Source organism: Leopardus geoffroyi, chromosome B2 (assembly GCF_018350155.1).
Source record: "Leopardus geoffroyi isolate Oge1 chromosome B2, O.geoffroyi_Oge1_pat1.0, whole genome shotgun sequence".
Lineage (NCBI taxonomy): Eukaryota > Metazoa > Chordata > Mammalia > Carnivora > Felidae > Leopardus > Leopardus geoffroyi.
This window is the reverse complement of record NC_059332.1, coordinates 78,727,574-78,740,235: the sequence shown is the minus strand read 5'-3', so window position 1 is coordinate 78,740,235 and position 12,662 is coordinate 78,727,574. Positions and strand designations below refer to the sequence as shown.

The 12,662-nt window shown below is 36.5% G+C and overlaps 1 protein-coding gene across 6 annotated transcripts in view; it reads right to left on the bottom strand.

Annotated features, from left to right (window-relative positions):
• ORC3 (origin recognition complex subunit 3) overlaps positions 1-12,662 on the bottom strand; it is a 62,675-nt gene that overhangs the window by 12,019 nt on the left and 37,994 nt on the right. For all 6 annotated transcript variants that reach the window (XM_045498983.1, XM_045498981.1, XM_045498984.1 and 3 more), the window contains one exon: positions 12,357-12,436. In XM_045498983.1, coding sequence (XP_045354939.1) covers positions 12,357-12,436 — 80 coding nt within the window. The remainder of the gene's footprint in view (positions 1-12,356; positions 12,437-12,662) is intronic.

The window sequence follows — 12,662 nt, the reverse complement described above, 5'->3', positions numbered from 1 at the left end:
CTATGATTTAAAGTTCTTGTATTAATCATGAAGGACTCAGACAAATCCAAAATTAAGGCTATTCTGCAAGATACCTACCTTATGTTTGACATTTTTCATAATAAAAAATCTGGGAAAAATACTAATATTACTAAGTCAGAAAAAGATATAAAGCTAAGTAGACTAAGACTACTGAGCAATTAAGCTGGTTACTTCAACTAAATTTAAACCCCAACCAAAAAATAAAAAATTGTCATACAACCAATAAATACAGAAACTGGTAGGAGTGGACAAAAGTAAACTTTTGCCTAGAAAAAGTATAAAATCTTCCTCCTTCTATAACAATAATTATCTGAAGTATTAGTAATCTTTTTCTGTGAATGAAAGGCAGCTAGAGGTCAAAGAAAATTAAACCAACACATTTAATTCTTGATTACATTTGACATTACTTAAAATGTCTGACTTTCTATTGCCCAGATGAAGTTAAACTTAAGAGTTAAACTCAAAGTCAGATACATTTGAACAATCTGTTATACCTGACAAACGTTAGCCCTATTCAAATAGCCACGACCAGCATCTCCAGGGTCCGAGGAAACACTGACAATGGCTTGCTTGCGGGGCAGAAGCTGGTAACTCACATCAGCAGCACCCTGAGAAAAAGCATACCAGGCTGCAGGCAGCCCTTCTGGGCATCCATCTAGATGCAGCTTACAAAACTGAGTATTGAGAGAGACAAAGCCCCACCTATTATTGACTTTCAGGATATAAGGGAAAAAAATGTCATTATGTCATATAATTTTGAAATCAAACTTTATTAGTCATAACTTTTAACCTGACATTTGTTGGAGGGGATAGATCCTTCACTTCAGATGTAAACGTCCAGGAATTCAGAGAGTTAGCACTCTTTTTCTTATTAGCCAAAGGTAATGTTCTTGTTTCCAGAAGAGCAAAAGATCTTACACTTTCCCAAGTACTCTCCAGTTTAATATAAAACAAGTCTTGAAGTAGAGCTAATAATGTGACCAACCCTATAAAATCATTAAATTTTTTCAATTAAATTATATATACACAGAATCAACATATGCCTGCTATCATCACTATTATTTAATATCATTCTACACAGTCCAGTCGCTACAACAAATTAAGAAAAAAAGAAGTGGTGCAAAAAAAAAAAAAAAAAGGAAAGAAAAAAGAAGTGTTGCAAACATTACAAAGGAAGATGAAATTTATTATTTGCATATGATGTGACTATAAGATTGGAAAATCTAAAAGAACTGCAATAAGTATTAAAGAGTATGAAGGATGTGTGGATGTAAGACATGTATACACATACACCTGTGTTGACACCTTACATGTACATGTAATCCATCTTATATTAAACTGTGTAATGGAAAAAAAGAACATATTCAAAATGGCAACAAAAACTATAGGAAACAAAGCAATATACTTTATAGCAAATATGTAAGACATATCAAAAAAAGAAAACCCTGAATAAGTGAATAGACATTTTAAAGTTTTAGAGATACAAATTCATTCCAAATAAGTCTATACTTTTAACACTTTTTGAAACAAAAGTCCAGTGAGTATTTGTTTAAACCCCAATAAAATTATCCTAAAATTTATATGGAAAAATAACTGTTCCTTAAAAAGAGGAATAATGTGTATATACTTGACTGTGTACAGTGGGGCTATTAATATATTAAAAAGTATAAGCTACAGTGATTAAAATCAGATGGCACTTTATAGGAATGGACAGGTCAATAATGAGAATAAGTCTACAAAGAGATCAAGGAATATATAGGAGTTTGGTACATAATACAAGGTAGTACTTCTAATTACTGGGGAAGAGATGGAAATAGTTTGAGAATAATAGATCATTACCTCAATATTATTTCAGACAGAATAAAGATGTGAGTATGGCATGGGGATAGGAGAAAGAACTAGTCCATCAATTATAAAATACTAGAAGAAAATAATGATATTTAAGCCTAATAATATCCAGCATCAGCATGAGTGTGGGGAAACAAATACTGATACACTGTTGGCACAAGTGTACGTTGGAAAAAGTGTTTATATTTTAGACCCCAAAAGTCTATTAAATGTGTATTTATTTTTGTGAAAATTACACAAATGTACGAGAACATTTACCCTTGGTGATTACTGTAACAGTGAAGAATTAGAAACAACCCAAATACATATCAAACAAGGGACTGATTAAATAAAATGTTACATTTTCAAAACGAGATATTATGTAGCTGTGATAAACAATGACATAGTACTAGTGATGACAGTTAACATATATGCACATGTGTATTTGGCAGAATTTGATCTCTACTACACTATATGATGTAGTTATTATTATTGCCACATTAAGAGATGAGGAACAGAGACACAGAAAACTTAAGTAACCTGTCTAGAGTCTGGTAACTGGCAATTGCCAATTTGGTAATTTGACTGGATTAGAACCAAGTCTGGCTTGGCATCCATGCTCTTACCAACCATGCTGCACCACATTTCAAGACACAGTGTCCACGGTAGGATATTAGGTACAAAACAAATAACTACCACAACAAAAATGAACCAAAGTTCAAAACCAAAAAAATGCAAGTTGTAGAACATCCTATCCAGTATGATTTAATACCTGTTTGTGCCTAGAAAAAAATCTAGAAGTACAAACTGTTAGCAGTGGATGACTGGCTTTCAAAGTTATAGAACACGAATGGTAATATCAAAAAGCAATGTTATGTTTTCACTTAGGTTATTAGAATGACTCCACTTTGGACAAACCAAACCTAATTGAAAACTGAAAACTAAAAAATGAAAATTTTAATTTATCCCTCAAAGCTTTTTATAATAACACCCAAATAGAAAATTAAGTATTGAATCTAGCCACTAGACCAGCATGTTTCAAACTGAGTTTTCAAAATGGGTTTCAACCATTAGTGAGTCATGAAACCATTCATTCATTCAGTGAACACTTATTGAATGCCTACTACATACCAGCCACTGTTCTGGGCTTTTGGGATACATCTCAGTGAAACAAAAACCCCTGTATTCATGAAACTTGTATTCTAATGGGTGGGGGATGAGGAGGTAGGGCACAGACAACAAATACTATGTCTCATATTACTATGTATATACTAAAACTTGACATTATTATAGAAAAATATTAAGGGGGAAGTTTGGGGAGGAGCAGATAGGTTTGAATTTCAAAATGATTATTAGGCCTCACTGAGAAGAAGATATTTGATCAACCACGTGAAGGAGGTAAGAGAGTATTTGTAAGAACTTTTCCTGGCAGAGAGAATAATGCATGCAAAGGGCCTACACTGAGTGTATGTCTGGCATGTTCAAGAAGAACAAGAGGTCAAGATGGCTGGAGTGGAAAGAGAAATCAAGTAGTAGGAAATGAAATAAGAGATAGGCAATGCAGGGCTAGATCACAGAGGGTTGCTATATAGACTGTGGCTTTTATTCTGAGTGAAAAGGGGAGTTCATGGGAATTGTTTAGAGCAAAGGAATGAAATTATATGATATATTTTAAAAGGACTGTGCTGACTGCTGTTTTGAGAAAAACCCATAGGGGGAACATGTATGGAAGCAAGGGAAACCAGTTTTACAATTTTCCATATGAGAGACGATAGTGACTTGGACAGGTGTTACCAGTGAGGGAAGGTGGCAAAAAGAGGTTTGATTCTTGATATATTTTGAAGCCAGAATCCAAGTTTTTGGATTTCAACAATGGGAAGGATAAAAAGACTGACTACATGAAGATTCTAAGGTTAAAGGGAAGATCAGACATTCAGTTTTAAACATGTTAACTTTGAAATGTATATTGGATATCTAAGTGGAGATGTTAATTAGGTACATGGAATAACAGTCAGGCAGTCAAAAAAAAAAAAAAAAAAAGTGGGCTTTTGACTAAGCCCTGGCACATTGTAATGTTAGGGTGTCAAGGAGAAGAGAAACCACCAAAGAAGACAGAAGGAGCATGCACTAAAGTAGGAGGAAACCCGAGAGTTGGGATCCTGAATGTCATTAAGGAAAGAGTGCTGTACTGTGCTGATGCTGATAACAGGTTAACACAAATGAAGACGTAGGACTGACCATTAGATTTAGGAATAGGGAAGTCACCAATGACCTTCTTCAAAGTAGTTTTAATAGAGAGCAAAAACCAAATCAGGTAAGACAGAATGAAAGGAGAGGAACTAGAGACAGTGAGACAGTGCTTTTGAACTCAGGGAGATCCCATTTAGCATTCAGCTTTAAAAGAAATGGCATAAAACTGAAAAGAAAATATCAGAATTATAAAGTATGAAAGCCACCACACGAGATTAAAGAGAAAGGCAAAAACACATTAAGATAAGTCACATTAATGCCAAAAAAGAGCTAATTATCTTTAACCAACTTAAGGCTTATGATACTTAATGTGTTAAAAGCTTTATAGGTTGTTATAAAAGAAATGTTTCCTTAACTAAGACAGAAAGAGAATCATTTGGCAATCATTAAAAACAACCATCCTGCAGGGCAATGTAGTGTTCTGCTTCATCATGCAGAAAGCCAATAATTCCTGGCTAAGTACTGATTATATAAAGGTCTGATTGAGAACAGGCTATAAGGAGAAACTGGTCAATCCATGGCTAATGCAAAAATCCTCTAAATAATGAGTTCTCAAGTTTTAAACAGACATTATCATAAATTAGCTTTTAAAAATACTCAAAAATTCAAACCTGCATATATGTCAATGAAAACTAGAAGAAAATAAAAAAGCTTACAAAAAACTATATTCACAGAGATTATCTACCTCAAAGACAACACAACAAAGCAATCATATATGGTAACAAGTGAAACAGAAACCAAAAATATGCATAATTCTTCCCATACCTTGATATTTCATGTTAGATGCCACTTCCTCTGTGAAACTGCTCGATCTGCTCAATGGAGGTTAGCACTCTAGACCTCACCTGTCATACATCACAGACTTATTCCCCTGTATTGTAATTGCCTACCTGTCCACCTTCATCTCTCACTTAGCCAAAATTCAGTGTAGATAAGAACTAGGGTTATCTTTGTAATCAGATCGGTGGCTCCACATATCAAGCATCAAAAAAAAAAAACCCCAATATTTTTTGAAAGGATGAACAAGGCAATGGCCCTGCACTGACAGTTTCATGACCTCAGGTCTTAGTGAACAATAGTTTCTTTATTTACAAATTGGTTCATGTAGGGGAGCACTTGGAAGTTACAGTGCCTTTTGTGGAACACCATGCTCTTTTCTGTGTCAAAATGGGTAAATTAAATTATATCATATAGTTAGAAACAACTTGAGTAAACTAAAATATATATATATTTTAAAGATGTATTATATACTTCAATATTTTTATATATCATCTATATTTTATATATTTATACTTCTTTTTCAAAAGAAAAACAGTTGTCAAACTAAGATTAGCTATTTCTGAATGTTTAACAGTTTTAACATTTCTTAGCTACCAGCTCGTTTTCTAACAAAAAATAGCAGGCACTAAAAGTTTGGTGAAGAAAAAATGAAATACAAATTCAGATCCTTTCTGTCCACTGAGATGAACAAACAAACAAACAAACAAACAAATAAACAAACACTATTCACTATTAGCAGTAGAATATCTTGTTCCAGTTTTGGAACCAATCTGAGATTGACTGCCTCAAGCCATCCAGCTTCTCCACCAATAAAGCCTTTTCTTTTCTTTCAATGGCTTCATTTTTTTCCTCAAAATTTTGTACCTTCTTCTTACTTCCCTTTATTTTCTAGAACAGTGTTTCTCAAAGTGTGGTCCCTTGGCCCATCTGTCCAAATGCGGTGGAGTGTTTATTAAATGCAGTTTCCTTCTGTCCACCACACCCCAGTTCTAAAGGATTCAGAATCATTGGGGAGAGGGCAAAAGTATACATGTTTAATACACCTCAGCTGATTGTTATGTACACTAAAGCCTGAAAATCATTACTTTAAAAACAGCAACTATCAACATCTTTTGCTATTGAATGAGCTTCAACAATTCAGCTCTTTGATTTCACCACAAGTGTACAGATGACTATGGAGGACCTGGCATGATGCAGATTCAGGACTGGCAATCCTTGTTCTAAGAAAGAAACTACATTTTAACTGTACAGTCTCATATACCTTCTGCACAGACAAATCTAGATCATCAAAAGCTAAATTATGCTATTTAGGAAGCATCACATGGACTGTGGAGCTGTGCTATTTTTCATTAACTAGATCTTTAAATCTCATCTAAAGTTGACCTGCAAATTCAGGAAACAATGTATTATTTAGATTCCAAATCTCTAGTCTCTTTCAACTAACCTAAAGTGATCAAATGTTAATATTATTACTTGGGTCATGTTTTTTTTAACTCAGTGAAAGCTGAGCTGACCTATTAATATATTACTGTTTAACTCAAAAGCCTTACTCAGAAATTAGAATAATTTCTTTCAGCCTAAATTCCTTTAGCTATCAATCAACTTCAATTTATAAATCTGTTTGTCCAGCAAACTCATAAGGTTATACTTCGGATAAGCAGACCAGACACTGTGGCTTCTTTCATTTATATGTCTATACTCTGCGCCAAGATGCCTAGTGTCAGGATGGGAAGGGGGTTTTGAGGCCACAAAGCTTGTTTGGCTGGCTCGTTTGAGGTGTGCTCTGAACATGGACTGCTGGCCACAAACCCACAGAAATTACCTTTTATACTACCTCCCAAATAATTGAAATAGGGCTGAAAAACAGACTTAACTTTGAAGATTCAAATTTAAATTCCAGCTGTGTCAACTGCATAAAAGTCACTCAGTGTTTCCAGCTTTGGTTTCCTTATTTGGAAGAAAATGAGATAATCCTAGATAAGTAATTCTCAATTGATGGGGCAAGGGGCAGAATAAATTCCCCTAAGAAGACAGGCACACTTCTCATTACTCTCAATCCAAGAATCATTGCATAGCACTCCATGGCTACTGATGTGAAATCACAGTACTTTACAGGTCTAGCTGATCCATCATGTTCCTGTAAGTTAAAACTCTAAGGGTATTTTATCAATACCCTTAAAACCTTAGTATTGAAGCAAGGTTTTTTGAATTTCAAAAGTCTGAAAAATGCTTGGTCAAGTGTTTGACTTCTAGATGGCTGTTTAGAAATTCTCTCTAATAGAAAGGTAAATTTTTCCTCTTAAGGTCTTTCAGAGCTGACCACAAGAAGCCCAGTGTACTCACGTAGCTCACTGCTGGGTTAGCACCATTTTTACTACTTCCGGTTCCCAAATGGTGTCTTAAGTTAAATATATCCTTATATAATAATACGTGCTTGGTAAAAAATTAACCACCTCATATCCTGCATAGGGATGTGGTCTTCATGCTCCAAGAGTTGACTGAAACACGAAAGGCTATGGAAGACATGCAGAACCACTGCACTCATGTCAAATTATGGCCTTTTATAAAGGCATAACTGCATGCTCCTCACGTGTACATCAATGTCTGCTGCATACATTTTAAAAATAACTGTGATATACAATTCTGTAAGTCTTTTTCCACTCATGAATATATGATATTTTCAACATTACAAATACCACGTAAATACACTTTAAAACTGAGATAATTAGCAAATGACATATTAGTTTCACGTGTACATGATTTGGTATGTGTATATACTGTGAAATGATCACTGTAAGAAGTCTAGTTAACATCCACCACTGCACATAATTATAAATTTTCTTTCTTGTGATGAGAACTTTTTTTTTTTAAATTTTTTTTTTTTTTCAACATTTATTTATTTTTGGGACAGAGAGAGACAGAGCATGAACGGGGGAGGGGCAGAGAGAGAGGGAGACACAGAATCGGAAACAGGCTCCAGGCTCTGAGCCATCAGCCCAGAGCCCGACGCGGGGCTCGAACTCACGGACCGCGAGATCGTGACCTGGCTGAAGTCGGACGCTTAACCGACTGCGCCACCCAGGCGCCCCAAGAGAACTTTTAAGATTTACTCTATCAGGAACTTTCAAATATGCAATACTACATATCACCATACTATAAATTACATCCCCAGGGCTTCTTTATTTTATAACTGGAATTTGTACTCTTTGACCACCTTCAGTCATTTTGCCCACACCCCCACCACTGGCAACTACCAATCTGTTCTCGGATCTGAGTTCAGTGTTATAGAGGGACTTCCTAATTCTTATGGCTGAATAATATTCCACTGTGTGTGTGTATGTGCATTTTTCTTTATCCATTCCTTGATTGATGGGCACTTGGCTTGTTTCCATGTCTTGTCTATTGTGAATAGCTGCAATAAACATGGCAACACTGGTATCTTGAGTTGGCATTTTCATTTCCTTCAGATAAACACCCAGAAATTGAATTGCTAGGTCAAATGGTAGTTCTATTTTTAATTTTTTGAAGAATCTCCACACTGTTTTCCATAACGACTGCATCAATTTATATCTCCACCAATAGGGCACAAGTATTCCTCACCACCACTTGTTATTTCTTGACTTTTTGATAAGAGCCTAACAGGTGTGAGGACATATCTCATTAAGGTTTTGATTTGCATTTCTCTGATGACTAGTCATGTTAAGCATCTTTTCATGCACTTATTGGCCATCTGTATGTCTTCTTTGGGAAAATGTCTGTTGAGCTCCTCTGCCCATTTTTTTTTTTTTTTTTTAACATTTATTTATTTTTGAGACAGAGAGAGACAGAGCACGAACGGGGGAGGGGCAGAGAGAGAGGGAGACACAGAATCGGAAACAGGCTCCAGGCTCTGAGCCATCAGCCCAGAGCCCGACGTGGGGCTCGAACTCACGGACCGCGAGATCGTGACCTGGCTGAAGTCGGACGCTTAACCGACTGCGCCACCCAGGCGCCCCTGCCCATTTTTTAATCAATTGTTTGTTTTTTCTATTGAGTTGTAGGAGTTCTTTATATATTTTGGATATTAAGCCCTTATCAGATGTATGATTTCCTAATATTTTCTCCCATTTAATAGGTTGCCTTTTCATTTTATTGATGGTTTCTTCTTTACTGTTTAGAAGCTTTTTGGTTTGATGTAGTCCCACCTGTTTATTTTTGCTTTTGGTATCAAAGCCAAAATATCATTGCCAAGACCAATGTCAAGGAGGTTCACTTATGTTTTCTTCTACTTTTGTGGTTTCAAGTCTATTTTCAAATCTTTTTTTTTTTTTTTTCAACGTTTATTTATTTTTGGGAGAGAGACAGAGCATGAACGGGGGAGGGGCAGAGAGAGAGGGAGACACAGAATCAGAAACAGGCTCCAGGCTCCGAGCCATCAGCCCAGAGCCCAACGCAGGGCTCGAACTCACAGACCGCGAGATCGTGACCTGGCTGAAGTCGGACGCTTAACCGACTGCGCCACCCAGGCGCCCCTATTTTCAAATCTTTAATCCATTTTGAGTTGATTTTTGTGACTGGTGTTAAGAAAGCGGTCCAGTTTTCCCAGCACCATTTATTAAAGAGACTGTCCTTTCTCTATTATCTGTTCTTGCCTCCTCTGTCATAAATTGTCTATATATGTAAGAATTTATGTCTGGGCTCTCTATTCTGTTTCATTCATCTATGTGTCTTTTTTTATGTCAACACCATACTGTTTTGATTACTGACTGTAGCTTTGCAATATAGCTTGAAATCAAGAAGAACGATGCCTCCCACCTGTGTTCTTTCTCAAGATTATTTTAGCTATTCTTTTGTGGTTCCATACAAATATCAGGAATTAAATACTTTTCAATGATCACAAAATATTTCATCAGGTTGATTTATGATTATTTAAACATGTCAGTTTCCATATAAAAGGGATTTTTCAAGAGAAATACTGCCTTTAAGGAACTTAACAAAAAAAGTCAAACTGGAAATGTTTCTAGACTATGTTTCTACAGTAGTACCTCAGTTTTTTTTCCCAAGTGACGTTAATTTTTTTTTTTTTAATTTTTTTTTTTCAACGTTTATTTTATTTTTGGGACAGAGAGAGACAGAGCATGAACGGGGGAGGGGCAGAGAGAGAGGGAGACACAGAATCGGAAACAGGCTCCAGGCTCTGAGCCATCAGCCCAGAGCCTGACGCGGGGCTCGAACTCACAGACCGCGAGATCGTGACCTGGCTGAAGCCGGACGCTTAACCGACTGCGCCACCCAGGCGCCCCCCAAGTGACATTCAGTGATCATTTTAATCTTATTTTCTCTCATGATGTGAATTGTTTGAAGACAGGTGATGGGAATATCTGGTTTCCTAAATTCAGATGATTCCTACTTAGAATGCCTAAACTGACAAGTGTCCTTGACTTCTTTTCCACATCTAATCTGCACAAAAGGAAAAGAAATCCATTCTGGACATTCCCAGATTCTTGGTAGTGCCCAGACTCTAACCTGTCTTTGCTGTACCTGACATATTTTATCCTTAATGCTTTTTATATTCCTATGTGTCTGACCTGTCTTTGCTGTACCTGACATATTTTATCCTTAATGCTTTTTATATTCCTATGTGTCTGACCTCAGTTTAGCAAAATGACTGAAACTTCACTTTCTATTTATTGCTTCTGCTTTACTCAGATCCCCAAGCCCATACTTTAGATCTTAGCAAGAATAGTGGAAGGTACAACAGCTATGAAATCAGATCTGGATTAGAATTCTGGTTCCATCAACAGCTAAGAGATCTCAGGCAAATTCTAATTCCTATATATGCTTCAGTATTCTGAGTTGTAAAGTGTGGATAATAGTATCTGCCACAAAGGTGTACTTGTGTATTAGGAAAGTTTACTGAAAGTGCCTACCTAACACAGTGCCTGACACACTGCAAGCTTTTATAAACAGTGGTTACGACTGTCACCATTACTATTATTGCTCATGTTTCCTTAACCTAGTTTGGAATTGGCATTCTTGACCCTTGACTTGTACCTCAAGATGACCGATGCCAAAAAGATGTAGAAAGAAAAAAGCAAGCCCCTCTCTGACAAAGGAACCTATGAATTTAAGACTATTCAACTGGAAAAGGAAGACAATCACTAATCACAAAAATTAAAGAGGAAACTCAGCAAGAATCAACTAGGTGTTGAGGCAGGAATGTTGACTTGAATAGAAAGCAAATGAAGTCTCCGTTGACATATAGAAGTACACAGAAATCTCTTACTGGCATTTAAAAAACTGAAATAAAACAGAGCTTTTCAGTGGCAATCTAGTTTCCATGGGGAGTTATTTTTCCAGATAGCATAAAATTAGTTTCCTATCTTAAGCTGCACCTGCTAGATCACTGACATTTGTATTATTAAGTCTCTGGACCTAAAGTGCTTTCAATGTGAATTTTCCTCCTACTGTGCCCATCTGTTCTTTTCTTGTGGGCCCAGAGGAAGCCAAGACTTAATAAATATTCAATTCTCAGACTTCTTTATGATATTTTCATATAAGCATTTATATTCACTGAGGTAAATTATAAGTGTGCGTGCAGAAACTTAACTCACACTTGATTTTCCTTTCCTCATTTTCCAAGTGGTCATTATTTTTATGGAAGACTAAAAAGTCAACGTATGTATAAGTGAAGCCAAGAAAAACAAATGATTATAACTTTAAAAGGTAAATTTGTCAGGGTGGTAAGTGATCTCTGATATGTGACAACACCAAGATGTCTTATTTATATAATATTAGATAAATTTATGATCTCCCGTGCTAATGAGAGCAGGGCCAGCTCAGATAGGGGTAAGGCATCAAGGCCACTGCCTCCTCATCGCTGGTCCTCAAGTTCAGCAGTGACCTCCTTCACAGGACACATTTTACCAAGTGATGCTGCAACTCCACCCATCCTGGTTGGGGCCATGGTGAGATCACTTTCCATGATTACTTTCCCTGCCATGCCATCAAGCTGGCAAGATTAAAATTATCCATACCTAAGCCCTCCTCAGGTAGTGTCAATATTTGACTAAATGCTCATTTTACTTTAAAAAGCACAAGTTCGGGACACCTGGGTAGTTCTGTCAGTTGAAGTACTGACTCTTGATTTCAGCTCAGGCATGATCCCAGGGTTGTGGGATCGAACCCCGTGTCAGGCTTCAGGCTGAGCATTGAGCCTATTCGAGATTCTCTCTCTCCCTCTGCCCCTCTCCCCCACTCACGATCTCTCTCTAGGAAAAAAAAAAAAAATCACAAGTTCAAAAACAAGGTAAAACCAGCAAAGAAATGGATGGTTGCTACATTAAAACCACCATAAACCACAAACAAGTTCAAGGTATTTACAAATATTAGACACAGCATGGCTACTTAAAAACCCCTTGGCAGGCAACATTCTGGAGGAAAGGGTTATTTATTGACAGGCTTACATCAGACAAAACAGAAAAAAAAAACAAAACTACCTCAGCAGCTGCAAAGCTGATGCATACTCCTCTGAATCCCATATGTTCTTTTCTAAACAAGTGCAGTACAGCTCTCTGATCTGTAAGTAAAAAGCACACTTGTAAGGAACCAAAAGTGATGTACTAAGTTACACACTGCTCATTTGACAAAATCATAAATAGTCAAGACAAAAAAATAAATATTAAAAACAATCATTTTCTTTAGAGGACAACAGACTGGGCACACATCACATAGGTCAGGCTATATAAGAATACCATTTACATAAAAGCAACATGAGACTACATTGGGACTGGCTGATAATACTG